The 27,146-nt window shown below is 42.0% G+C and overlaps 3 protein-coding genes across 7 annotated transcripts; 2 read left to right on the top strand and 1 right to left on the bottom strand.

Moving 5' to 3' along the window:
- Nucleotides 1-404: 404 nt before the first annotated feature.
- Nucleotides 405-6,324, bottom strand: LOC120664234 (nucleolar MIF4G domain-containing protein 1-like). 2 transcript variants are annotated; one of them, XM_039943340.1, is made up of 15 exons: nt 5,913-6,278; nt 5,240-5,450; nt 4,616-4,660; nt 4,392-4,483; nt 3,535-4,285; nt 3,357-3,424; nt 3,143-3,225; nt 2,880-2,979; nt 2,691-2,776; nt 2,507-2,589; nt 2,231-2,370; nt 2,039-2,137; nt 1,647-1,940; nt 1,438-1,560; nt 405-1,026 (listed from the first exon to the last, which is right to left on the bottom strand). In XM_039943340.1, the coding sequence occupies exons 3-15, from the start codon at nt 4,620-4,622 to the stop codon at nt 637-639; spliced, it is 2,316 nt and encodes a 771-aa protein (XP_039799274.1). In that variant the 5' UTR covers nt 4,623-4,660; nt 5,240-5,450; nt 5,913-6,278; the 3' UTR covers nt 405-636. The 2 variants fall into 2 exon arrangements, with proteins under 2 accessions (XP_039799274.1, XP_039799273.1); XM_039943339.1 differs by lacking the exon at nt 5,240-5,450 and having other exon boundaries at nt 5,913-6,324.
- A 1,087-nt stretch (nt 6,325-7,411) lies between these two features.
- Nucleotides 7,412-14,559, top strand: LOC120664233. 2 transcript variants are annotated; one of them, XM_039943338.1, is made up of 9 exons: nt 7,412-7,559; nt 7,680-7,991; nt 8,083-8,772; nt 9,427-11,630; nt 11,706-11,975; nt 12,060-12,140; nt 13,735-13,846; nt 13,929-13,995; nt 14,094-14,534. In XM_039943338.1, exons 2-9 carry the CDS (start codon nt 7,922-7,924, stop codon nt 14,197-14,199), a joined length of 3,600 nt encoding a protein of 1,199 aa, XP_039799272.1. In that variant the 5' UTR covers nt 7,412-7,559; nt 7,680-7,921; the 3' UTR covers nt 14,200-14,534. The 2 variants fall into 2 exon arrangements, with proteins under 2 accessions (XP_039799272.1, XP_039799271.1); XM_039943337.1 differs by having other exon boundaries at nt 7,450-7,991; nt 14,094-14,559.
- A 2,311-nt stretch (nt 14,560-16,870) lies between these two features.
- Nucleotides 16,871-25,376, top strand: LOC120664232 (pentatricopeptide repeat-containing protein At4g35850, mitochondrial-like). Of its 3 annotated transcripts, none has more exons than XM_039943335.1 (13): nt 16,871-16,929; nt 17,025-17,169; nt 18,008-18,170; nt 18,265-18,330; nt 18,475-18,572; nt 19,410-19,527; nt 19,606-19,818; nt 20,004-20,089; nt 20,418-20,508; nt 24,143-24,208; nt 24,289-24,366; nt 24,505-24,606; nt 24,765-25,376. In XM_039943335.1, exons 1-13 carry the CDS (start codon nt 16,896-16,898, stop codon nt 24,861-24,863), a joined length of 1,359 nt encoding a protein of 452 aa, XP_039799269.1. In that variant the 5' UTR covers nt 16,871-16,895; the 3' UTR covers nt 24,864-25,376. The 3 variants fall into 3 exon arrangements, with proteins under 3 accessions (XP_039799269.1, XP_039799267.1, XP_039799270.1); XM_039943333.1 differs by having other exon boundaries at nt 20,418-20,514; XM_039943336.1 differs by lacking the exons at nt 16,871-16,929; nt 17,025-17,169 and adding an exon at nt 17,286-17,591 and having other exon boundaries at nt 20,418-20,514.
- The last annotated feature ends 1,770 nt before the right edge of the window (nt 25,377-27,146 follow it).

Raw genomic sequence — 27,146 nt, 5'->3', positions numbered from 1 at the left:
TCTCAAAAAAATTTGGCATAAAAGGAAGTCATCAAAATTTCTATGGCAGAGAATTTACTCCAACGGGAACGGGAAGGTGAAGAGGGCGAGTTGATCAGATGGGCAGTTCTCCATCGTGACGTCTCCCTAGCGTGTTTCATTTCGTCTCCATTTTAACCAGCGTCATACTTCAAGTGCGTCTAAATTATGTGATGCAAAGAGTGATTTGTGGCTTAACTAAAAAAAAGAGTGATTTGTGGCAGCATTTTCCATTTATTTTTACCCCTAAAGCAAATGGTTTGTGCAACAATGCCTTGCCGCAACTCGGAAATGGTTCAGACCAGATCGAACCTCATGCACGGTTGTCGTACAGTGATGAATAGGCAGTATTCCCAAGATACGGCATACAAATGCATGCTCACACATCTTCAAAACTTTTGCTTAAAGCATTTCAAACCACTAAGGTCTCTGCTGAATCATCAAATTAAGTTTGCATCAGCCTTGGGAGATCATTCTCTAATTTCTAGTATAGATACAAAAAGGAGTTGTACTTTGTTTCTCTGAAGCAACAAAGCGAAAATGAGAACAAAGGACATGAAAGATGCAAAAACTGGCGCAAATAGGCATGGAAAGCACAGACTTGGAACCCCGTGGACCTTACATCAGAACGCCAGCAACATTATCAAGTGCCTTCTTTGCAATCTTGAATTTGTTAGCCAAGGCTTTCCCAGTGTCCTCAGCAATCACATGCTGCTTGATGAACAGTACAATGCCATCTCTCAATATCTCAAGCTCTGGAAGACCAGCGATACGGGTGAAGACATTCCACACCAGCGCATCATCTTTCTGTAGTAAGGTCTCAAAGAGCAATTGAAAATGGGCAATCCTCTCTTGAGTCATCTCCACTGGGTTTGCCAGGTTGACAACCTTCAGAGTTGCAAGGGAGAGGGTGAAGTTTGACAACATCTCTGCAACTAGTTTTGCAAGGTTCATGGAGCGATTTGGCTCCATGTTGTCTAGCTCCTTAAAGTGATCCCAGATGCAGTACTGCAGTAACACCAAAATAAACCAGAGAACACATAATCAGAAAAATAAAGCTCTATCACCACCTATGCAGAACGAAGGGTACAAGAACTAAATGTAATGGCTAGAGGGTTCTATCAAAATCCGCATATGTCCATACAGGCTACCAGTCTCGCAATGCTAATATGGGATTCACATCAGTTCCAATATGAAGTATTTGAAAAGCCCAAGTTAAGGTTCACCAAGGTCTAGGCCTGTCATAATAGAATGATGATTCATCCTGCTTCATAATGTCTCGCCTATATGATTATTTATTAAAGAAAAGAAAATTCTAAAAGGTATTAAGTAAAATAAACCTACATGAGCTATTAGGAGAAGAGTAATTTCTGAGGCATTAACATAGGTAACAAACATGATAAAAACATAACAATATACCTGCAAGCTGAACTTGTGATTTTTCTCATGGCTGCATAGCTTGGAAGCAAGGACTGTGTAATACTTGTTGAACATCTTTTCTTGCAGACAACAGTCAACAATGACCCTTATGATTTCTCGATCCTGCATATTAAACAGAGGAAAAGGCATAAATAAATAATTGTGATATACATACAGAACAACTCATCTTCAGGAATATTGATGCATGCCTGCTTCCCAGAAAGGCCCAGCCTTAAGAGCTTCTCGAAAGCATCTACATAGTCTTCAGCACTCATTATAATACAAAAGATTGCTCTTCGTACGTCAGTGTTCATCCGCTGAGCTGCTGCAAGCTGAAGAAGCTTTTGCGTCTCTGCAACGTCCTTGCTTATAACAGCAGCAACATCTTCAATATTGCCTGCTGTGGATGGAACATCCCCAGACAACCACCATTGCCCTTTCTTATCAGGGTCCAAAAGTCTACTCCATGTTAGCCCTCGCAACAGGACATCTTCTGCCTTAAGCTGTCAGTGTGTAGAAAAGGAATAAAATAAAGCGTTAACCACATTCTTAAATCACAATTCATAACTGCAGATGATGGGCAGGTTGTTCTAGTACAAACCTTTTGAAGCCACTTTTTTATTCGAGTGTAGTCTGAAAGATCTTTAGGCCTTTTCTTATTGTTCTTAATGTCACATATGGTATCGAGCATAAATTTCATCTGAGTGGTAAATTAAAACCAGTTAGTTAAAAACCTAGCTGGAAAATAATGCTTATCGCTTATTAAATAGGTGCATTCAACAAGACAACTTACTCTTGTGCTGTATAATACATCTGTTTTTCCATCTTCTCCAACACCAGAGTGCGATTTCAACTGATTCACAGAGTTCTGAATACTAAGGACAAAATCTTTCATAGCACCTGGATCATCACCCCGCAGCTTCATTCCACAGCCTGTCCATCCAGATGAAAACATATTTCCAGCTTCACTCAGAGACAGAAAAGGAGGGCATGGTACTATATACATGAATTGTTATGATGGTTAAATGTGTCAGTTTTGTTACTAGTGAAAAATGATGTAATATCATACACTGTAGGATGGTCAATACTGTAGAGACATCCATCTCTGTCAAGCGCTTGCTCAGAACTGATAGAAGATCGTACACAAGATCACTGCAATATTATACAATGGGATGCACCAATGAATATTAGGAGAATTTAGCTCGAAATGGTTTTACAGAAACATGGTACGCTGTTCCATTCAAACTACAGACCTTGAGATGACACCAAATATGCACAGAAAGCAGAAGAGTAAGGTTAGATTTCTCAAAGATATGCTATCTTCTTTTGAGTACTCATCCTGTCACAGGAGAAAAACAACAACAACAACAAATGATCCAACAAGAATCTTAAAGGTAAGCACATACAGGGTTGTGTGTGTGGAGGGGGGGGGGGAGGTATACCTCAAACGTCTTAGCAATGGATGCAAGGATCTTGGCACTGAAATCGATACCAACCAAGCATGCCATGCCTGCAACAAAGGCGGCAAAAACAGCAGCATATCTGCTCAAATGGCAAAAGTGTTAGTTTTGTACTATCAAAAATATATCAATTCCAACAGGATGCTTAGAACAGTAAAATGGGTTCATTGAACAACATATTCAATTATTCATGCTTACTTAGTCTAAAGAAAAGATATATCTGATTAGTAAGAAAGATCCATAACTGGTCATTGCCACGAGGTCCCCGGGAACAACTAGCCAAAACTTCATCACCAATTATCTGACAGCCAACACTTCGTGGAACAGACTGTTGAAATATAAAACAACAAAACCGGGAAAAAGGGCCCTGATTAATCAATAACCCGAAAAAACATCTGAAAGACATATGGTAATACAAAATCAGATGAATGGAGAGATTGATGAGTAAAAGGACTATACTCGAAAAAGCGTGGCAATTTCCTGAGTAATAGACTCCACATTTGACTCTGAGAGCCTGTTCAGAAGTCCTGACGCACAGCACTCATTAGGTCATATAAGGAATACAATTGCAAAACAAAATAAATGGATAAGTAATGTGGCATGTCAAGCAAATAAAAGATGGAACTTAGGCTCAAACCTCTTACTCTCCGACGCATCTGAGCAATTTCTTCTGATTCTGAATTGGAAGAATCACGCAAACTTGGAGGTACATACTTCCCTTTTGATTCTGTGGACAGTTTAACCACATTAGCCTCTCCATCCTCGGATTCCGGAACTGCCCCATCATTCTCTTCACCCATGTCAGCACCCCCGTCATCTGGTTGTTCAACCTCCATATCATCCTTCTTTGGCTTCTTCTTCTTCTTCTTCTTCTTTTTCCCATTGTTCTCTGCACCTCTGTTATCCAGTTCCTCTGTCTCCATGTCATCCTTCTTCATCACCTTCTTCTTATTCTTCTTCTTCTTTTTTCGATCATTCTCTTCATCCCCGACACCCAGTTCCTCCATCTCCATGTCATCCTCTGTGACCTTTTTCTTTTTCCCTTTTGCCCTGTCACACGCTTTTGTTTCATCATCCGACCCAAAGTCTCCACCAAACCCAAGGTCCGCAAAAAGTTCATCCATACCATCATCCGGACCTCCCAACTTCCCTTTCTTCACTTTGAGCTTTTTCGCAAGCCTCCTCTCCATTTCCAGATCCTCCTCCATGCTCACAGCTCCACCCATCTCCATCTCAAGATATTCCTGAAAGTTCGACTTGGGCTTGTGTTTACCCTCTAATTCCCTCTTTCTCTTCTTCTTCACAGTAGTAGGTTCTTTCTTTGTTTTCGTCCCCTCTTCTGGGTTAGGCTCTACTGCTGGCATTGCCAGTTTCTTCTTTTTGCCACCCTGACTCATAAACGGTTAATACAATATGTGCATCAGAATTAACATAGTAAATAAGGCAAAACAAGTCACTTCAGTCTCTCTATTCTCTGAAACTTGGTAAGCTCACCTGGTGCTGAACCCAAGAGAGAAACCGCAGTTTCTGCTTCTCTGATCTCGCCTCTTTCCTCCTCTCTTTCCGAGACTTCTGCTCAAATTTTCCTGGAATGGGCACCAAGGGAAAATGAACAATCATCCGTGAACAACATTACGATGGCAAAATTCATCACAGAGCATGCTTGAATGCACAGAAAATAGGAACAGCCCTATCTGAGACTCAGATAAAAACCTTACCTGTCATGACTACTCCAGGTGCTCCTGACGAGTATTCGATTGAGGCTGCAAAAATGGAACAACAATAGGTTAATATTCCCTATTGGATTAAGTAAAGGAGAGAATGCATGGTTCAGAGGGAGGGAGGGAGGGAGGCATCGTTCAAAGGGTTGCTACAATGGCCATGTGGCCGGGCTCCATTCAATTATTCATTGGTAGAGACAGGATTCTACCAAGACTAGGGCCAAAACTGAAAGAGCATAAAAACTAATGATACCGAGTCACACTCAAGAAATAGCAAAGTTGTGTACAAGTGCAAACTTGACACCATACTTGAACTGATGTACAACATACTATCTAGATTAATAATTGATTTAAATGTGACAAAACAATGAAGTAAGATAAAAGTAAGTGGCTAACTAATTATTATTTGGATCAGTTGAGGTTCCTTAAATCAATGTAAGTATGGAACTAGCAGTACAGCTAACTGAGAGCGAATGGAGATGTGCTGATTGCTTGCAACTGAGGTTGACTGGCTGATAGTAACACGTATGGAGCTAAATCGGACTATAGGCATCAAATTAAGGGAATCGCACCAAGCAAGCAGCAATTGTAATCGTCAAAGAGTACAAGTAGCAGCAGTACCAGCGAGAACTGCGCGGTGCAGACGCTCAATAGGGTTGCCGGACGGCTGGGAGCCCGCACGGGCGCGCAAGACGGCCCCTAGCCGGCGCTATGCCAGCATTCGGGGCTGTGGCATTGTGGGTTGCGTTGGCGGCTTTGCGAGGCCTGGAGAAAGGGTTCTAGGCTTCTAGCTTCCAGTCCCAGAAGCCAGTGACAAACCTAGGATTGAAACCTAGGGTATGCCATGTCAAAATTTCAACATACAATTCGGTATTCGGTACAATCTAAAAAAAATCAATATATAATAAAAAAAATCCACAAGCAATTCGGTATATACACAATTAGGTTCAATATTTACATAGATTACAATATAAATAGTAGAAGCACAATAAGTCTTAGAAATCCATAAAATAAGCTTACACACCTACAATAGTTTAAATAGATTACCTTATTTCTCCTTATCATTCTTATCAGACCTACTATTTCTAGAGTTCATAAGAGTATTGATTATATCATCTTCATCCACTTGAAAAAAGATATCTCGCTCGATGAATGTGTGTAGATAATCATCCAAAAGACTATCTCCTATCTTATTTCTCACCTTAGTTTTCACAAAGGTCAATGCACAGAAGACTTTTCAACACTTGCCGGGGATTTACCTAGAGTTAAGGAGGGGATCGGAACGGGGATTTACCTTTGGGGGCTGGGGGCAGGCGCTTCCTCCACTTGGGTCTGGGGCTTTGGGGCGCCGCGCTAGGGCTGGCCGGCACCGGCGGCACTGCGAGCCAGGCGAGGCGATGGCCGACGGCGCGCAGCGGTGCAGGCGCGGCGTGCTGAGCGAGAGGGAGAGGCAGAGGCGGGCTGAGCGAGCCGAGGAAAGGGAATCGGGGACTCGTGGAGGGGCGACCGGCGGCGGTGCGGCGAGTCAGCGTCCTGGGTGAGCGCCGAGCGACGAGCCGAGCGGAGCTCGCCTGCGGCAGCGGCGGCGTGTTCGATTCCTTTGCCTCGGTGGTTCGGCAGCCAAACGCAGCCGCCGTCCTCACACGACAGCACGAGCCAACGAGCGCCGCGCGCCGGGGGAGGCGCTCATTGAAGGCACAGGGGGAGATGAGATGGGTTAACTGGGCTACTGGGTTTTTGATCTGAATTGTGGGATAACAACAGGCCAAGGATAATTTGAGGATGCGGGCTCAAATTAACTTTGGGCCTCATGTAAGGACGGCTTGGCCCATGCCTGGAGTAACCCCCTAAAAAAAAGTTCTAGATAGAGCCCCACCCCCACCTCCCCAATGTGTCATGAACTAAGTAGTTCATAATATCATCCTAAAAAAATTTAACATCAAAAGGCCTCTCAAGGTCATCATTGTTGGGTCACTATCCTTTTTCTTTTTGCACGAACGGGGGAGGGAGTTTCTTATGAAAAAGCGTCACTCAAAGTTTGATATATGTCTTTTTATCAGCAAAATATTGTGGTGCCAAAAGTAGCATATTTTGAAAAAAGTTTGTGTAATAAGTGGTACTTGAATGCATAATTGCTGCAATGTGTTTGTGCCTCCGTATGGATGATCACAAAAGAATTATTATCCAAAAATACAAACCCGTGTTGAGCTATAGACTTAGAACTTGAGATTGCAGTCCATGTGCAACTTTTAATTTAGTAAGCTGAAAAACGGAATTTTTTAAAAGGCAAAGGAATCTTGCCTAGCTCCTTCACATTTCCTATAGCAATTTGTTTATATATAGATTAAATCATCACTAGCTTCTCCTACTTGTTAGAAAACTATCTTATACTAGAATGGTTACTAGAGTGGAAGAGAAAGTACTGCGCGCCGTGGGAAGAAAAAGCGCTACGCCCCCGCGCGACCCGTCGCATTCGTTCTTTGTTCTAGCATTAAAACAAGACCAACCCGTGACCGTGACATGAGTACTAGCCAAACGCCATGATCTGTTCCTTTGGAATGGAGTTCCACTAATTTTCTATTTCCTTATTGAATCCAAACGGTAAGCTTTGGCTACTAAACCATGCCATTCAAAATGGCATAATAATAGCATTCGAATTTCAATCAGAGCCCAACGGAACTACGGATACATGGAAAACCTGACGGCCTGATTTCCTTCCAAGACGGTCCTGCGAACCCGCCCGAACCGGCCGGTTTCTTCCCTGGGAAACTCGAACCGGCGACTGGAAGGGCCGCTCCAGGGTTTGGGTTTTTTACCTTTTCTTTTGGGTTCCGTTCCCATCCCCCGCGCGCGCTCCCCCAACTCCCTCCCTCTTTTCCCGCCGCCACGATCCGCCCCGCGCGCCGCATCGCCGCCGGCGAACTCGCGGACTGGAAATCAGGTATGCCCCCCCACCGCCGAACTCGCGGACAGCAAATCAGGCATTTTCCCCCACCGGCGTCTCCTCCCGGGAGGCGCCTCCCTCATCTTCCTCTTCCTCTTCCTCTTCCCCGCCCTGTAGTGTTTCCGGACGGATTGTTCTAGGAGACGGTTTCGTTCCAAGATTTCCCTTTTCTCGGATTTGTGCGCGGCGCGGTGGTGCCGTAAGGCTCCAACCCAATCCAGCCAGTTGGATTGGGTTCCTCTCCCTCAGCGCGCAAGATATTTAATCTTGCCGAGGTGCCGGCGCGGTTCATCGTCCGAATATTCTGGGATCCGGTTGAATCCGCATCCCCTATACTAGGCCCGCCCCTGCCACCTGCTATGATGGGCAGCAAAGCCGGTAATGGCGGCGGCGGCACCGAACTCCTGGACGGCGGGACGCCTCCGTTAGGTGAGCGCGACTTGTTTGTTCATTGCTTCTGTTTGTTCGACATGTTGGCGCCAAGGTGCTGATCTGCCTATTGGATGTGCCTTGTGGTTAGGTTCTCCGACGAGTGACAGCGACAGCGATGCGACACAGTGCGGGGAAGATAACGGTGCTCTGTATGACGAAACACAGCCTGCGGATGAGGCTGAGACCCAGCTAGTAGATGGGGAGGAGGAGGAGGACAAAGATGATGTGGCTGGCGATTGGGCCGAGACGCAGTTGGTGGAGAGTGGCGAGGATGGCAGTGATGACAGTGACCAAGTGAAAACGCAGCTGGAGGTGGAAAATGGGGAAGAGGGCGATGATCACAGTGGTGCGGAGGATAATGCCCGCAATTGCACTAGGACCCAGCTGGATGAAGAATGTGAGGTGGATGGAGTGAACAATGGTGCTGGTAGCATGGTTGAGACCCAGTTGGTTGAGGATTCTGAGGAGGACGAGGAGGATGGAGTAAATGGTGGTGATGAACTGGGTGTCAATGAGTGGGGCAAGACCCAGTTGGTTGATGACTCTGATGAAGAGATAGGTGATGATGAGTTGAGTGACCACACTCAAGTACCGAGTGACAATGAGAGCTTGTCTGGTGATGAGAGGGATGTGAAATCAGGAATGGATAAAAGGGATGTGGAGTTAGGAATGGAAAGAAGTATTGAGGGGTTAATTGGAGAGGTTGAGAAGCTTGGTGGCAACACGAATTTAGTAGAATCTGATGCTTCAACAGATGAGGAGGGCGACACAGATTCAGGTTAGTTACCAGCTACTCAGTATGCTACTATTCCTATCTATGTCACACAACTTAACAATGTATGTGTTTTAAGTCTAACAGTTCACAGAGATAATCCTATAAAACTTAGTGTGGTGCTTACAGAAAGCACCCTGTAGTTTTTATCAGTCTTATACTGAGAGATGTGTAAAGTATCAAGTGGTCCAGCAGTCTATAGACCGTTTGTTCTGTCCCTTATTTTAAAATCAGAACTTGTCTATCATAGTTGTATCAGATAATAGAAATGTGCTTAATTGGACACTGGACAATAACAATAAGCAGTTCCTTATGGCTTTAGAGGTAGAGGTGCTTTTGTTGAGATTGTTATTATATTTTGGCTACTTCTCTCTGTTTTCCATGATGGTGATTGAACTTTACAAATTCTGAAATCTCTCACACTGTGGGGGCAAATTTAGTTACCAATGCTTTATTTGTTTTGCTCAATGGCGAGTAATGGGGAACAATATTCTGAAATGTTAAAAATTTCTGTATCTTCAGTTTTAACATCGTGAAGAATTGCAGATGATTCTTATTTTATAACTACCCTTGTTTCTATAAAAATGTTTTGTTTCCTAGACTTAAGCTGACTTTTACTGTAACTTAAATTATTTATGTCATAAAATGTGCAACATCTAGGTCATATTCGGATGAAATTGCCTTCCATTCGCGTTGCGTCTGTACGAACATGCGGAATTTCTGGAGCTCGGGACACAATGTCTGTGAATGTTATGCAGCAAGGGAAACAGAATGCCTCATCAACTGCAATACATCCCCTCCCAAAAATTGTAGATGAATCTACTTCGTGTGGGATTGATAATGACTCCCATGGTTATGTACAGAACCATGATAAAGACGGAACTAAAAGCAGAGATAAGTGCTCAACAGCAAAAAAGCTTTTTGCTGACATGACAGCTGAAGACGGTGAAAGCAACAGCAGATGTTTTGCTGGATTAAGCTATATTGGATCACAGGAGCCTGGTGATCTGTCCCAGGCAAATGCTTTTGATGTTGTGGATAGGTTGATTTCAATTAATGGTGGATTATCATCTCAAGAAACAACCCCAAATAAACTGGAAATAGCAAAGCCACGTGTTTCAAGTAAGAGAGGGACTTTAATGTTGGCTGAGAAGGTTGACCTTGGTAGAAGTTCCAATGGGAAGACAGAAATATTTGAGTGGGTGGATAGCCGTGAAGATGACGGTGGAGGTGATTTTTTCAGTAAAAACAAAGACATATTGTTGCAGAAACCAGTTGGTAGAGGAAAACCACATAGTCATTCTACCAGGGCAAAGAATTGCTCCACAAAAAAATCATGGGGAGAAAATAAAATAGGTGAATCGAACAACAAAATAAGTTCCAAACTACCTGGGAAGTTTGGAAATCTTCCTTTGTCAGATTCAAGACTACTCAAAAGTGATGTGGACAGCAAACGGGCTTCTGGAAACAGGACTAAGAAAAACCTTTTCAAAGACCTGGATGATCTATCAAATGCCAAATCTTTGAAAGAACAGGAAGAGGATAATGTAGCTGTGCATGATGTTGGTCCAGATACTCAAATGGCTGTTGAAGCTATGGAAGCACTGGTACAATGTTCACCTGCTAAGGGCCAACCTCTGTTGGATAGAGATACAAGATCTGTGAAGCCTAGGATATCTAAAAGTCACTCAAAGTATGGTTGTCCTCAAAAGAGAACTAGCAGCATCCAGGAAGGTGTCACAACACGGTCAAAAAGAAGAAAAGAAACTGCGGTCGACACCAAGCCTCATCAAAAAGAAAAGATGCAAGAAAATTCAGAACATATACTGAAAATGGAACATAAGCAGACAAAGTCTATACCCAGGAAGAGCAAAGTTTCAAAGAAATTTATTGATGAAAATAAGTACCATGGTACTCCTGTTGCTCACCGCACTAGACACTGTGGTGGGAATGTCCCTTCTGAGAATAAGCACTTGAGGGGAGGCAAGAAACTGACAGGTGACAGCTCCTCTGTTGGGGAAGTGCAATTTAACCATATTGCGAATAATCCTGAGAAACCGTTGATTAGTAAGAGAACAACTGAATGTGGTTCGAGTCATTTTGAAAAAGAAAGCATAAAGCATTCTTGTGCAAATGAAGATCAGGAGCTTCAGCAATCTAGTAGGGATGGAAGCACACAATGTACCAGTGTAAATAATGTTCAAAACCTTGTAACTCGCCTAGTTGAGCCAACAACTGATGTTCCATGCAGAGATCCCCCATCGCATCCCAAACAGCGAAGAACACCTACAACAATGGTACAGTCAAAGTCTAGAACTGCCGCAAATCATGAAACACCCCCAGAAGTGGCAAGACCATCCAAGAAAAGGCGGATTTTTGTAAGAAGCGTTTCTGATCTACTTAAGTATGCAAAGAGGGAACCTTCCAATGGAAGATCAGCTTCTATGCTGTCCAGTATTATAGAGAAGTCATTAGCTGCTTCTCCTATGCTTAATTCTTCTGTAAGAGATGATGGCAAAACTTCTGATCTCAGTAGCTCAGCACAGAGACTGAAGGAATCCTCACGTGTCGATGATACAAGCAAAACACCAAAAAGCAATGCTCAAGTTCAGAATAGTGTCATGAATACGCCTTCAAAAGTGGTTAAGGAACTGTCACCCACTTTCAGTCCCGTGAGCCCATCAAAAGGCTCAAATGGAAGCTTGTCAAAGTCTTCTGTTGCGAGAGAATTACTAAAGCTAGATCCTGAAAATGCACTATCAAACCAGCAGAGAAAAGATTCCAGAAGAAGGAAGGATATGGCCACTGTCAGTATTTTATTCAGCCATCATTTGGATGATGATGTGATCAAGCGTCAGAAGAAGGTAGACAATATTTCTATTTACATTCTGGTAGTAATCACTTTGAATGAGGTATATTCATGACGATCTATGTTGTAGATCTTGTCACGCTTGGGAGTTTGTGAAGCATTTTCCATGGCAGATGCAACACACTTTGTGGCAGATAGCTTTTTCCGCACAAGGAATATGCTAGAAGCAATAGCTCTTGGCAAGCCTGTAGTTACATCAATGTGGCTCGAAAATTGTGGACAAACAGGCTGTTTTATTGATGAGAGGAAGTATATTCTGAGGGATGCCAAAAAAGAAAAGGAGTTAGGTTTCAGTATGCCTATATCACTGGCCTCAGCTTGCAAGCATCCTCTTCTGCTGGTATAGCTGATTTTGTAATCCTATTTCATCTCTGCCTGTCCTGGATCAAAAAATTTGTTTTTAACTGAAAAATCATTTGTGCAGGGAAAAAGAGTCTTTGTAACATCGAATGTGAAACCAAGTCAAGTAGTGGTGACTAGCTTGGTTAAAACATCATCAGGACAGGTTAACTATGTTTTATTTCCCAAAATATGTTAATTTTTGTGTGTGCTTAAATTACATGTTGCTGGACATATAATATTCATTTTTTGTAGGCAACAGTGTGTGCGCGGGGGGAGGGGGGGATAATGATTTGGGTTATTTTATAAATATTAATATTGTTTATTAGGGAAACAATACTTGCTGTGGAATATTTTCCCATGGCCATTGTTGTAATTTGTATCCGCAATACCATTTTGAAAGCAAAATAAACTAGGATAACCTCTGGCTATCAAGTTAGGTCTTTATTGAATCCTTTATATGTGGAAATATTAGGTTTTCATGTATTGCATCTGCATGTTTGTTCTTATTACTCTAAAGTTCAAAATGTTCTAGATATGCATCCTGGTCTCACGAACTTTAGCATTTTTAGCATGGTTTATGGTTCACTTTAGTAACTAGTTTCTTGTGATGGTGCAGCCTTCTGCTTAAAGTACAAGTTTGGTATTTAGCATGGTTTATGGTTCACTTTTCTCTAATGTTTTACCCTTTGTGAAAGATGTCAATAAACCAATTGAGTAGGGCACTTTCCAATTGAGATGGTTTGGACATGTCCAACAGAGGCCTCCTGAGGCGTCGGTGCGTAGTGGGGTTCCAAAACAGGTCGATAATGTAAAGAGGGGTAGAGTTAGACCTAAACTGACTTGGAACGAATCGGTTAAGAGGGACCATAAGGATTGGAATATCTCTAAAGAGGTAGTTTTGGATAGGAGCACTTGGAGACTAGCTATTAATGTGCCTGAACTGTGACCTTTGTTTATTTTGGGTTTCTTCTCTAGCCTACCCCATCTTGCTTGGGATAAAAGGCTATGTTGTTGTTGTTGTTTATTGACCAAGCAATTGTTATTAGACTGACACACTCTCATTTGTGCGTTGTTTGCAGTTTCCCTCAGTATTTTGAAAAATCTTTTTTTATTTTATTTTAATAAAAATTAAAAATATAGAGGTGAATTCCATCTCTGTATTAGGCACTCTGATACAATAGGTCATGTCTTGCCAGATACTAGAATAGTGAAAGTGATCTATTGATTTTGCATAACACATCAATCAACTAATGACCCCAAAGCTTTACTTTCATATCATATATGTGGAATGTATAAAATAGTCTCTCTTAGAAAATTCTTTACAGTATATATTTCTTGCCCCCCCCCCCCCCTAATTGTTTAATCTCTTAATGTTTTTCAGTGTTCTACTGTTTAAGTGTCTCCTTCATGACATATTAAATGGAAATATGGAAAGGTCATATATCGAAGTGCCTGATTTGGTTCAAATTTTTAATAACGACTTTCCCATACCCACCAAAAATGATTGTTTCCACGTTAATACGAGCCCTCCTGATGAGATCGAAAAAAACCCTTTCATATTAATGCTTTGTAAAGGGACAAATTTATGCAATCCTCCTTCCATTCATTTGAAGCTTGAACCGAGTTGGGATGTGAAAGCTTGTATTATGCCCTTAGCAGACCTATATGCTGTTCCCAAATGTGACATATTAGATGGGATTTTGTCACAATGATTACTGTCCAGTACAGCATGCATAACTTTTGTTTTTGTTTTACAGCCACTAGAGAGGCTAGGACGATCTATAATGAAGAAAAAGGAAGTACCTAATGACCTACTGGTTATCTCATGTGAAGAAGACTACGAAACTTGCACGTCGCTGCTTGAGAAAGGTCAGAATCACTTACACCATACTTTGCATACTATTTCCGTCTGAGAATCTCGGCAGTCAGCTAACATACATGAGTATCCTAGGTGCCATCATTTTCAGCACAGAGCTTCTACTAAATGGTATAGTCATCCAGAAGCTGGAGTACGAAAGGTGAACAAACATAAGCTTTCTAAAACCATCGAAACAGACATTCTCTCCATTAATTTTCCTCCGTAGATTAACATTCTTACTTGGGGATGTTTGCACAGGCACCACCTCTTCACGGACCGAGTCAAACAGACCCGCTCGTCGAGGTGGTTGAAAGACACAGTCCAAGACCGGTTTGTACCTGTACCCAAGCGTCCCCGTAGCTAAGGAGACGATGGGCGGTGCAGATGTTTTTTTCAGCTAAATTATGCTCCTGCTTCCCCAGCCTCTTCATCTCAAGACCAGTGTAAATGTATGTTAGGATAAACTATGCTTGCTCATCCCTAGCCTCTCCAGCTCTAGACCACTGTAAATGTACCGCAAACGCATATGCCCATGCGCCGATCGTGTAATGGAGGCCTGGTGTTATGTTTTGCTCGTTTGTAAATTTGTAATGTAGGTGTTCATGTGTTGTAGCACTTTTTTTTTCCGGCACTTCTGACAATCTGTTTATCTGACGCCTAAACTGCTATGAAACTGTGTTAAAAGCCGGATTTTGTTAATTAAATATACATATTTTCACAAGCATTGAGTGGCCGGTTGGTGCCATGTCTTACTGTTGGCGGAAGTCCCATGCCGGCGACGAATGGGTTGCGCCATCTGTTGTGCATGTTCATTATGAAGATTTATAAAGCAGTATTTGCTTGATTTACCATAGCACTGTTGATCTGGATGATTTGTCAATCTCGTGTATTTTGCAGATCCATATCTAGATGTGTCAGAATTTTCGCCATTTTTTGTTTTCTGTTTATTTTTTATCCTGAAATTTTGTGTCCAAACTTTTATCTCCAAGTTTTCTATTCTTAGATTCCTTTCATCAAACTTTTTGGCTGTCGATTTTTTTCTTGAACAAAATTTTTCTAGACTTTTCTTTCCAAAATTTATCTCATATCCCATCCAAATTTTATGAAATCTTTATATTAAAATTTTTTCTTTCAAAAATTTTCAAAGCTTTGTTGCAATTTTAGAAAATTAATTTATAAAATTTTGGTTTATATAGACTTGTATATTTGTATGTGCTTTATCTAGTCAATATTTTTATTTTTTAAATTGTGTTAATTTTTTGTAGCATATAAAGATGTTATGATAGAATATATTGTTTAATTAGAGAGGAACAAAATGAGGTGATGCGACTCGTAAGGGGAGGGGAATGAGAGCCAGGTGGAGGTGACCTAAGGGGAACGAACCAGCCAAACGAGGCGCGATTAAAATTTGGGTGCTGTCGGAGATCGACTGTCAGTTTCCTTGCGTACGGGCGCCCGCAAAATAGAAACCCCTGTTTTGCTGCCGTCATGAGCACTCGATGGCAGTTTCAGGCGCTGTTGGTCAGTGAAGCTTATTTTGGAATTCGGATGAACTGGTTCCTTTTCTTAGTTGCACCCTTTTTATCCTTGTGGTTTAGGATCAATTACAGCATCTCCAAGAGTTTGCCATATTTTACTTGGCATATCTTGTGTTTTGCCAACTTCTAAAAAGATATGCCAAATAAAAAAATAGCTTATCTCCAACAGTTTGGCATAATTCACTTGCCAAATCCAGATCTAAGTTACATCAGGAACCCTGAGAGAGAAACAAAATTATATTTATGCCCTTCCACCTTTTGAAAACTTAAATCAGGAACCCTTCTCTGTTATTTATTTCTTTTTTCACCCTCCCACCTGACTAGAAACCACGATGCCAACCGCGCGCCGCGCGTATATTTACGCGCTGGAGGCTGGTTTTTCCCAAATTACCAAAAATTGCCAAGTTTTTTTGCCAAACTGTTGGAGGAGTATTTTTAATGTTTTTGCCAAAAATCAAAGATGGCAACTCGATTTGCCAAACTCTTGGAGATGCTCTTAGTAGACATGACTATAATTCGTTCTTTTCCCTGCCACTAGCTATATATATGCTAATGTCTAGCGTCTTGTGGCATAAGATTAAGTGGGTGTTGGTAAGTGACGATTGCAACATGTATCGAGAGATAAAAATCACTCTAGGATTTAAAATTTGTCCCAAAAAATCACTCTAGAATTCAAATTTTTTTGGACGGTGCATGTGCAAGACTCTAGGATTCAATATCTAGATCTGGGGTAAGATGACTCAAGGATTCAAAACCACTCTAGGATTCAAAGTTTGTCAAAAAAAACAAGCCATCTTATCCTATTTAGAAAGTGATATTGTATTCAATCACTCTAGGCAGTGGCACATGCACATTGTGAATTTATAGTTCTTAATGGCGCGTCGGCAGCGATACTTTGGCCTTGTTTAGTTGCAGGGTGTAAAGTTTTTGAAAGAGATTTTTTCTATATTTGAAGTACTAAACATAGACTAATCATAAAATTAATTACAGAATTCGTCTGTAAATCGCGAGACGAATCTAATGAGCCTAATTAATCCGTCATTAGAGGTTGTTTACTATAGCATCACTGTAGTATTTTAGCGTCTAATTATGGGCTAATTAGGTTCATTAGATTCGTCTCGCGATTTACAGGCAAACCGTGCAATGCATTTTTTATTTCATCTAGATTTAAGTCTCCATGCAGGTGTCGGATTTTTTTTTTTTGGAATTTTGAATTATGCAACTAAACAAGGGCTTTATCTGAGAGGAAGGTAGAAATTCTTTATTCATGATTCATGACAAAGTTGGTTGGGCGCCCATTCCTATTGGCATGTACTTGGGCCCTAATCTCTATTTGGGCCGGAAAACTCAAGTCTGCTATGACCTAGGAGTTACGGCCCACTCAGTCCCAACCGTCCAAACCATCCGACGGTGGCTGGTCGCTCGAAGGGAAGCGCAGCCTTAAACCCTTCTTCCTTTCGTGTACCCCCTCCAGCAGCGCCAACCCCCCCCCCCCCCCCCCCCCTTCCGCACCGTCGTCGCCATGGCTCTCCTCAAGAACTCCCTCCTGCTCCAGGGTCTCTCTCTCCTCCCACTCGCATTTCCTTCGGGGATCTCTTCGTACCCGGTGTCCCAAGATCTCTGGAATAACCTCTGGGTACTGGCGGTGCAGGGCGGCTGCGCCATGCGGCGGCGACGGGGTCGTTCGCTGCGCGGCGCGGCGCGGCGACGTCCACGGAGGAGTACCAGCGCCGGAACTACGCGGAGAACGCCTCCGAGTACAATACGGTCATGGGGTCCCTCGTCGCCCAGCGCAGGCAAGGAAATGTTGGCTTTCGGTTCTTGGCATTCCAGTTGCGCGCCAACTGTTCGACGCATTGCCGGGCAGGGGCGTTTTTCTTGAGATGATTTGGTCTAGATTCTGCTATTGCGTTGAGCCGTTGACGATGTACCGTGGATGTGACCATGCTTTGCTGATTCAATTGTTCACTGTAGCAGTGCGCGTTGTTGGATTGATGGCCATGTGAAAATTGTGCTCCCTGTTCTGCAGCTGCAGACCTGTGTATCGTTGACGCATGGATATTTTCAATTCTCGGGAAACCATCTTTTTTGGTGGCGTGGCCATCCTTGCACCGTGTCAGTGAGCCTGGTCACCTGGGCAGCTATACTGCCATGATACCCCTCTAAAGAAAAAGAAAAGGATACCCCTCCAAATGGCTTAAGCACTATATGATTCCAGGTTCTAGTACACATTTTGCATTATCAAGTTGTGAGAAAACAGTGGGGGCTGCCTGTTAGCTTCTATATTTCTTGATTTAATTGTGCAGCTGCACTATTTCGATATCATATATCTCCATGCCTGTTTGGACAGCCTCCTGGATTTTGTACATGCTGAGGAAAAATATGAAATTGCCTTATATCCCTGATACTGTTTACAAGCATTTTCAGTTAGAATCTAAAGTAATCCTATTCAGTTCTTAGTCATTCAGGCTTCGGGTTATTTGTAGCTTCTAAAATATTAATTTGCATGCCTGCCATTTTCTTATAGTTTTTTAGATCTGAATTTCTGTTTTGGTAGGATGACAGCTTGCTAGAAATCTCTGTTTACAAAGCACGTATATTCTCGAAGTCTAACAATTGCACTCATTGTTTTAGGCCCTATCTTCTGCGTGATGCTTATGATGACATGATGCTTGACTGCGTCCAGCCTGTGAGGGACACATTCCACACACTCATAGTCGGTACCATGAAAGGCAGCCGACTACAAGACGCACTCTACTTCCGTGATCAGATGAAAGAAATGGGCTTGCAGCCTGATGTTAGACCACTGATTTCTTTGAATTTATTCTATATCTCTCTGCGGTTCCTTTTTGCCTTTTTGGAGATTATTCTGATGTTATTCATAAAAACAGGTTAACATTTACAACTTCTTGATCTCCACGTGTGGAAAATGCAAGAACCCAGATGCAGCAATCATGGTTGGTTATTTTCTATGTATTTTCTGTGCACCTGAATGCTAACTGAGTTTATTTCGTATTTCCATTATAGTACCTTATACTTGGACTTCCTGTCTTTTGTTCTTTATGCTCATGGATGCTGCTGTTTTCCTACATGTAACAAAGCTATTAGAAGAAATGAAGGCACATGGCGTTAAGTTGAAAGGAGAAACCTACATTTGTCTGTTGAATGCACTTGCAGCAACAGGACGAACTGATCAAGTGTAAGGCACCCTGCTTCACAGTATTTATTTGCTCAAACTGTTGGAAATTGGAATGCTGCAACAGTTGACAATGAAATTTGGTATCACTTTTTCCATGCTGTTTGTAGCTGTTGACCGCACTTAGCAGTTAGCACAATGACTTGAAGTATATTATCAAATCAAATACAAACTAGCAAAACCTATAAACCAAGGCATAGCAGCATGAGTTATTCTTATTCTTTGTGTTTTGTTTTGTAAAGGTTCATCCAAACTGCTAACTGCTATAGCCTATAGGTGAATATATACATGGATTTGCATTATTTCTTTGAGCAAAAAGATATTATAGCATCATACAGTTAGCTATCAATTGAAAATATAAGATATGGAAGTACTGATTTCACAGATTTGAAAGGCTTGTGGTAATCGACTTGCTGGTACTTTCATGCTGATACATCCGGGTTGGAGTCTTTGGACTCTAGGGTGCATAGTTGCCGGGTAGGATTGCCAGTTGTATTATTCTGAGGATGTTTTCAGAAGACATTTATTCTATCAGTGCCTAGGTTATCTCTTTAGTATGCGGCATCCCCTCCCCCGCGAAGAGGACGTAGGCTTCATATCATTTTGCATTAATGAGAAGAAGGTTTAGAATACAAGCCCCACCCAACCACATGCGCTGTTCTTAGCTGTACATACATACTACTAAAAAGTTGAAAGCATGTGGCAGTTTTGATTAAGAGATTATGATGCGATTAATAAGAGCGTTTTTTTGGAGAAGTTTGCCCTCAGCTGTCTACTCCTTCCGATTTACCTGTTTACTTGCTTGCGTGTGAAACCAGTAACAATAATTTGTTTTGATAGTTATGCAATAGTTAGTGATATGAGTGCTGCTGGTCTTGGATTAAATAAGTACTGTTATGCTGGACTGATAACTGCATTCAAGAACAAGACACCAACCACCGAGGAGACTATGGCAAAGGTACATCATACTTGACACATGTGCAAGCTTGTATTTAACCTAATCTAGTGTGCTGTAACTTATTTCTCTTTCAAGCAGATTCTTGACTTTGTCGAGCAGTCAAAAGGTTGGAAATATGTTGAAAGAGTATCAACGGACAATGCTGAGAATGTAATGATGAATGTGTCAGAGGAAGAGCTGTACAATCTACCAACAGCAGAATATGTAAATAGACGAGGAGGATTTGTCCTTAAACAGTTCACAGTTTATCATGTTGCTATCCATGCTTGTGCCGAACTGCAGAGCAAAGAGGTATGATATTTTGCCTTTGCATTACCTTTTCACATAATAAATATTTTGGTACAACATGTTGGCCATGCCTAATTGACATGATGATAACTTTTTTTTTTACCTATTCTACACCTATTATGTCTCCGGAGTCACCAAGGTAGTGAGGTTAGCTTGTCTGAAATTTTATTTACTTGAAAATCTTGCAGACACTTGAAGCACTTCTTGAAATGTTCAATAAAGATAATAGAGATGGATCTACTTATGATGCCTTTATGGTGATGCAAGCTATGAGGTAGTATTGTATGCTGTATTCTATATTTTACTGTTTTCTTGAAGTATGCTGAACAGTATTATCTGATGATATGTGCATTGCATGGTTGTTAGGAATTTTACTGGTATGCATATGCTCAGTTTATAAGTATGTACGAGTGAGATCTTACTATTGTAAATAATAATGATCACCATTATACTGCAAGAGATGAGCTGAATTAGCTTTAAAGTGACTATTGTTTGCCATGCAAATCCTGGTTCTATAATCCCTGTGCCTTCCTTTTGTCCTATTATCATGCTTTCTAACTTTTGATTCTATTTGTTAATTTTGTGTGCCTAAATTGAAAAAGGTGTTATCTGCGTTGTGGAGATATTGATTCTGCTATTAAGATGTTTGAAGAATATACAAGTTCAAGATTTCCAGCTGCAGAGTTGTTTGTGGTTAGTGTGAGTTACACTAAGTGATAACAAATCTGTTATTCTGTTCATTAAGGAATTTAAAAAACTTAGCCAGACTTGTCATCTGTCAATTTATGAAAATTTGTGAAGTTATTTATAGAAGCCAGATGCACAAAACTGGAGATCTTTTTTCTCTCTGAATAGTGTATGATTGAAACTCCGCCTATGCTGACTGGAAGACTCTCTCTCCTGAGTCGTCTCAGCATAGCCGGTCCCAAGCCCGGGTAAAGGAGGAGGGTTGCGTTAGGTTTTGGCAACCACCATAAAAAATAGCCACTCTAATGGATTTGAAACCCACAAGAAACTCGTTGGGGCGTAACCCTCTTAGCGACGCGCTACATCGGAACCCGGGTGTGGTGATAAATGTGCAAGGGCCGGGTCGCCATGCCCCAAGGGCGCGTCGTATCGTGACCTGGGTACGATGATAAGTGAGCAAGGGTCGGGTCGTCACCTGAATGGCGCGCTACATCTACGCCCGGGTGTAGTGAAAAATGAGCAAGGGTCTTCGCACTATCCTCGACGGGTGCGAAGGATAAGGAAGCTAGCCGAGCCAACTAGGATTCGTATAGGTAGCTGGAACGTAGGGTCCCTAACGGGTAAGTTGCGAGAGCTAGTTGATGCAGCAATTAGGAGGCGTGTAAATATTCTATGCGTTCAGGAGACTAAATGGAAGGGCCAGAAGACGAAGGAGGTTGAGGATACTGGCTTCAAGCTTTGGTACACGGGAGCAACTCCGGGTAGGAATGGTGTAGGCATCTTGATTGATAGGAGCCTTAAGGATGGAGTCGTAGAGGTTAGAAGGCAAGGCGACCGAATTATCCTAATCCGGTTGGTAGTTGGAGATTCGGTTTTGAATGTGATCAGTGCCTATGCCCCTCAGGTAGGCCTTAGTGAGAGCACCAAAATGCAGTTCTAGGAAGATCTAGATAGCATGGTTAGTACCGTGCCTACCAGCGAGAGACTCTTCATAGGAGGAGATCTCAACGGCCATGTGGGTGCGACTAATGTAGGGTTCGAGCGAGTGCACGGGGGTTTTGGGTATGATAGCAGGAGTCAAGAGGGGGAGGATGTGTTGAACTTCGCGTTAGCCTACGACTTGTTGATAGCGAATACCGTGTTTAAGAAGAGGGAATCCCATCTTGTGACGTTTCGTAGTGGACAACACTCGAGCCAGATCGACTTTATCCTTGCTTGGAGGAATGATAGACGTGATTGCTTAGATTGTAAGGTGATACCTGAGGAGTGTGTTGTCCCTCAACACAAGCTTGTGGTGGCGGACTTTCGTCTTCGGGTACGTGTCCACCGGGACAAACGTGCCAAGATTGCGAGAACAAAGTGGTGGAAGCTTAGAGGGGAAGTGGCACAAGCGTTTAAGGAAAGGATGCTAGGTGAGGGGCTTTGGGAAGAAGGAGAAGACGCAGATGACATGTGGCTAAAGATGACAACATGTGTTCGGAAGGTGGACTCAGAGGTGTTTGGCGTGAGTAGGGGAGGCAAACAGGAGGGGAAAGACACCTGGTGGTGGAATGACGAGGTGTGGCTATTAAGGAGAAGAAGGAGTGTTTCAAGCGCCTCCACCTTGACAAGAGTGCAGCCAACATCGAGGGCTATAAATTAGCGAAGAGGGTTGCAAAGCGAGCTGTGTGTAGCAAAGGGTAAGGCGTATGATGACCTGTATCAGCGGCTAGGCACGAAAGAAGGGGAGAAGGACATTTATAGGATGGCTAGGATCCGCGAGCGGAAGACAAGGGACATCAACCAAATCAAATGCATTAAGGATGGGACAGATCGACTGCTAGTGAAGGATGAGGAGATCATGGATAGATGGAGAGAGTACTTTGACAAGTTGTTTAATGGGGAGAGTGAGAGCCCTACCTTTGAGTTAGATGACTCTTTTGATGATACCAACAGACGTTTTGTGAGGAGAATTCAGGAGGTAGAGATCGGGGAGGCTTTGAAGATGATGAAGGGAGGTAAAGCGATGGGCCCTGATGGTATCCCCATTGAGGTGTGGAGATGCCTAGGAGATAGAGCAATAGTATGGTTAACTAAGCTTTTTAATCTCATTTTTCGGTCAAACAAGATGCCGGAAGAATGGAGGAGAAGTATATTAGTACCTATCTTCAAAAACAAGGGCGATGTTCAAAGTTGTACTAACTACCGTGGGATTAAGCTGATGAGCCATACGATGAAGCTTTGGGAGAGGGTTATCGAGCATCGCCTAAGAAGAGTGACAAGTGTGACCCAAAACCAATTTGGGTTCATGTCTGGAAGGTCAACTATGGAGGTGATTTTCTTAATACGACAATTGATGGAGAGATATAGGGAGCAGAAGAAGGACTTGCACATGGTCTTAATTGACCTTGAGAAGGCATATGACAAAGTATCGAGAAATGTCATGTGGTGGGCTTTGGAGAAGAACAAAGTCCCAACTAAGTACATTACCCTCATTAAGGATATGTATAAGGATGCGACGACGTTTGTCCGGACATGTGATGGCAACACCACTGACTTTTTTATTAACATAGGGCTACACCAGGGGTCAGCATTGAGCCATTATTTATTTGCTTTAGTGATGGATGAGGTCACAAGGGATATACAAGGTGAGATCCCTTGGTGTATGCTCTTTGCTGATGATGTGGTGCTAGTTGACGAGAGTAGAGCAGGAGTTAATAGGAAGTTAGAGCTGTGGAGACGCACGTTAGAGTCGAAAGGGTTCAGACTTAGTAGGATCAAGACCGAGTACATGATGTGCGATTTCAGCGCGACTAGGCATGAGGGGGGAGACGTTAGTCTAGATGGGCAAGTGGTGGTCTAGAAGAATACTTTTCGGTATTTAGGATCGGTGCTACAAAAGGATGGCGACATTGATGAAGATGTTAGGCATAGAATTTCAGCTGGCTGGTTGAAATGGCGGCAAGCTTCTGTCATCCTTTGTGACAAGAGGGTGCCACAAAAGCTAAAAGTCAAATTCTATAGGACAACAATTCGTCCGGCGATATTATACGGTGTTGAATATTGGCCTACAAAAAGGCGACATGTCCAGCAACTGAGTGTAGCAGAGATGCGGATGTTGCGGTGGTTTTGCGGGTACACAAGGAGTGATAGAGTCTGGAACGAAGTTATTCGGGATAGGGTCGGGGTGGCACCAATTGAGGAGAAACTTACCCAGCATCGGCTGAGATGGTTTGGACATGTCCAACGAAGGCCTCCTGAGGTGCCGGTGCGTAATGGGGTTCTTGAGCGGGTCGATAATGTAAAGAGGGGTAGAGGTAGACCTAAACTGACGTGGGATGAGTCAGTTAAGAGAGACCTTAAGGATTGGAATATCTCTAAAGAGATAGCTTTGGATAGGAGCGCTTGGAGACTAGCTATCAATGTGCCTGAACCTTGAACTTATTTCTTTCGGATTTCATCTCTAGCCTACCCCAACTTGCTTGGGAAAAAAGACTGCTGTTGTTGTTGTTGTTGTTGTAATAGTGTATGATTGAGCTGATTAGCTACTTGGAGTTATAACAAAATAACCGCTTCTGTCAATTCTTATTCTGTCAATCTTATTTCGCATTATATGTTCCTGCATGTGATTGTTTGAACTCTATGCATCAATGGCATGCAGACACTTGCTGAGGGAGCTATGATTGGGCACACTCCAAGAGGAATGCAAGTTGCTCAAGAAACCCTAGTAATTTTCTTTTCTTTTGGAATTTCAGTTTCATTTTATAGCTTGAAAATATGAAATTTTACAGGAATGATATTTTTCAGGAGAAAATGGTTTCAAGAAATTTCTTCTTGAATCCGAGGATGGGAAGTGATCTCCTAATCGCAGCTGCCGGTGAAAAGGTAATCACCATTTGAGTACCAAACATGAATACATGAATTATTTGAACACTTGTGTCACCGTTTTGAAATGAGTGCAAACCGGAAATTGCTTAACAGAAATAGTCAAGTGACTGAAGTTAATTTTATAAATTTTTTCAGGCCGGTGGATATATGACTGCAAATTATGTCTGGGATATCCTTCAAAGCCGAAATATCACTCCATCACTTCCTGCTGTTGAAGCATACCACAAGGGTTTGAAGGTAAGCTTCAGAGTTTCGAACTTGTGGTTCAGTAGTCAGTACACCTTCTTCACCTTGGATCGGTGTAAATTGTATAGCCTTGAGAAAAAAAACTTGACTCTGGTGTGCTTGGTTCATGATTCTAACTCTTTTTGTAATTCCTTGTTTTCCAAAATCAGGAACGAGAAATTCCTGCTGATGATCCACGACTTCTCAACGTTACCCGTGTTTTGGACAACCTGAAGATCCGATTTGGTCCAAGAAGAAACATTCAGTAACACAGAAACAATGCTCGTGTCCTTGAGTCGATGTAAGAAGGAATTTGTCTTTGCAAGACATCTGGATGCAAAGTAATGTTTACACTCCATAAAGCCAAAGAACTCTATTAGGATGACTTAAAGAAAGGCCGTAAACCATAAGGCATATGAAGGGAACAGCAGGTGGAAGCGAATGACCAGAACTAAAAGTAGGTTATTTTCAGGATTTGTCAAGACATTTTTCACCTGCCAAGCATAAACTCAAATTCTCGGAGTTTTGATTTGAACTGCAATCTACCAATGTTGCCTACTGTTGTCTGAAAACCATTTATCAAAGTTTGTGATTTAGAGTGTTTGCAACGTGACGGATTGCTTTGCTATTTTGATGGACGATTTATTATTAGGATCTTTCCCTAGATGAGTTAAGTTTTTTTAATCTGTGAGGCTTGTTGTGGCGGAGCTAAGCTGCAGGCCATTCTTTTGACTCTTCCACTCCATGTACTCCTGTTTAATAAAGGTAACTTTATATTCCAACGTGGATTCTATTTTCATGATTGACAAGGTGTGATGTGGAATGTTCAGGCACCTGTTGATTGCGTATATCATTCGGTACCTGCTTGACAGACGATGATTGGATGAAGGTGATACCTCTAATGTGGAGTATTTAGAGATTTTTTTTTTGTGTGTAACGCGGGAATTTGACTTGAGCGATCACGAGCGAGGTGAGGAGATTTCACACAGTACCACCAAAATATGACTTGAAATAGTCACACTGGTGTCTTTTTTTTTGGGAAATACAATGGTGTCTATTGGATCGTTAGAATGCACTGGACATGGTGTATTCCAAACCCATTTTCGGTGGAGACGAACAGGACGGCCCAGGATGCTCAAAATCCAATGCTCAACCCATTTTCGGCCTTGTTTGGCAATTGGGGAACGAAACGTAGCGGTTTTTTTATTTTTTATTTTCGTTTTTTACAAAAATATATTTTCGTGTTCGAAATTTACATGAATATACCCCGGCCGCCCCGCTGCCGGGCGGCAGGGGCTTATCTGCAAAAAAGTCGACAAAAAATTGTGCCGAGGTCCCTGGAGGACCGGTCGCCCGGCAGCGGGGCGGCCAGCCCTCCAGGCCGCCCGTCTGCAGGGTGACCGGTCCCCCAACCCTATATATGGTGTTGGCTACCCCTCACCCCCTCGTTTGCCTCACTAAAAATCCAGAAAAAAAGAAAAGAGAGGGAGGGAGGGAGAGCCAAAACGGCGAAGCCCTGCCGGATTTTCAAACCGGCGACTGTAGGTAACTAAAATTTTCTACATTTTATAAATAGATTATGTTGTAATTATTTTTTTGAAACAGTAGATTAGCAATCAATTCAATTATTGTTAGGAGTGATTAGTAGTACATTTAGGTGCAGTTACTTATAGTAATTAGCATTGATATAGTACATTTAGTGTTAGATTTAGTATTAGAAAATACTAGAAAATTGTTAGAGAAGTATTATAAAATAAAAAATTGCAAGATAATATTAGAAAATTGTAGAAAATGTTTGAAAATTGTAGAAAATTATAGAGAATGTTAGAAAATTGTAGAGAATGTTAGAAAATTGTAGAAAATGTTAGAAAATTGTAGAAAATGTTAGAAAATTGTAGAAAATTATAGAAACTATTTTGTTGAAACAGTAGATTAGCAATCAGTTTAATTATTATTAGGACTGATTAGTGGTACATTTAGGTGTAGTTACTTGTAGTGATTAGCGTTGATATAGTACATTAGCAATTTAATTAATTAATGTTAGTAGTGATTATTGCTAGATTAAATATTAGAAAGTACTAGAAAATTGTTAGAGAAGTATTAGAAAATAAAAAAATTGCAAGATAATATTAGAAAATTTATAAAATGTTAGAAAATATTAGAAATTATTATAAATTGTTAGAAAATCTTAGAAATTATTTAGGAAATATAAGGAACTATTAGAAATATTTAGATGTGTGTGATTGTATTGTATTGTTTTGATCTTACGTGGTAGGTATGGCCGGGGTTACTCCTGCGTTGCTGGACCCAACAATAGACTCGGGTCACCGGTCCTTCCTTGCGAAGGTTCAGCACGAAGAACTAAACGTGCTGCGTCCACGTCCACCTGCAGAGTTGGTTTCTGTAGACCCACGATGGGTGCCCAGGTGATATGTCGCCTATTTTCTGTTTTTATCCGTTATACATTTCGTTATATAATGTATTAACATTTGTGCATTGTATGATGCAGGCTGAGCGAGGCAGGTCTTCTCACTGTGGCTCGTCTTGCTGAG

Source organism: Panicum virgatum, chromosome 3N, assembly GCF_016808335.1.
Source record: "Panicum virgatum strain AP13 chromosome 3N, P.virgatum_v5, whole genome shotgun sequence".
NCBI classification, from domain to species: Eukaryota; Viridiplantae; Streptophyta; class Magnoliopsida; order Poales; family Poaceae; genus Panicum; species Panicum virgatum.
This window is presented reverse-complemented; position numbering and strand designations above follow the sequence as displayed.

What these genes read in the sequence shown, in the direction of transcription:
- LOC120664234 (XM_039943339.1), bottom strand. An exon ending in CCATTGCTAAGACGTTTGAG is followed by an intron (nt 2,777 to 2,879) that starts GTATACCTCCCC and finishes CTCCTGTGACAG; the next exon opens with GATGAGTACTCAAAAGAAGA. An exon ending in ATATTTGGTGTCATCTCAAG is followed by an intron (nt 2,590 to 2,690) that starts GTCTGTAGTTTG and finishes ATAATATTGCAG; the next exon opens with TGATCTTGTGTACGATCTTC.
- LOC120664233 (XM_039943337.1), top strand. Translation starts at nt 7,922, where the DNA reads ATGATGGGCAGCAAAGCCGGTAATGGCGGCGGCGGCACCGAACTCCTG. An exon ending in GCAAGCATCCTCTTCTGCTG is followed by an intron (nt 11,976 to 12,059) that starts GTATAGCTGATT and finishes TCATTTGTGCAG; the next exon opens with GGAAAAAGAGTCTTTGTAAC. An exon ending in CACGTCGCTGCTTGAGAAAG is followed by an intron (nt 13,847 to 13,928) that starts GTCAGAATCACT and finishes TGAGTATCCTAG; the next exon opens with GTGCCATCATTTTCAGCACA.
- LOC120664232 (XM_039943333.1), top strand. Translation starts at nt 16,896, where the DNA reads ATGGCTCTCCTCAAGAACTCCCTCCTGCTCCAGG. An exon ending in TCGCAGCTGCCGGTGAAAAG is followed by an intron (nt 24,367 to 24,504) that starts GTAATCACCATT and finishes AAATTTTTTCAG; the next exon opens with GCCGGTGGATATATGACTGC. An exon ending in CATACCACAAGGGTTTGAAG is followed by an intron (nt 24,607 to 24,764) that starts GTAAGCTTCAGA and finishes TTCCAAAATCAG; the next exon opens with GAACGAGAAATTCCTGCTGA.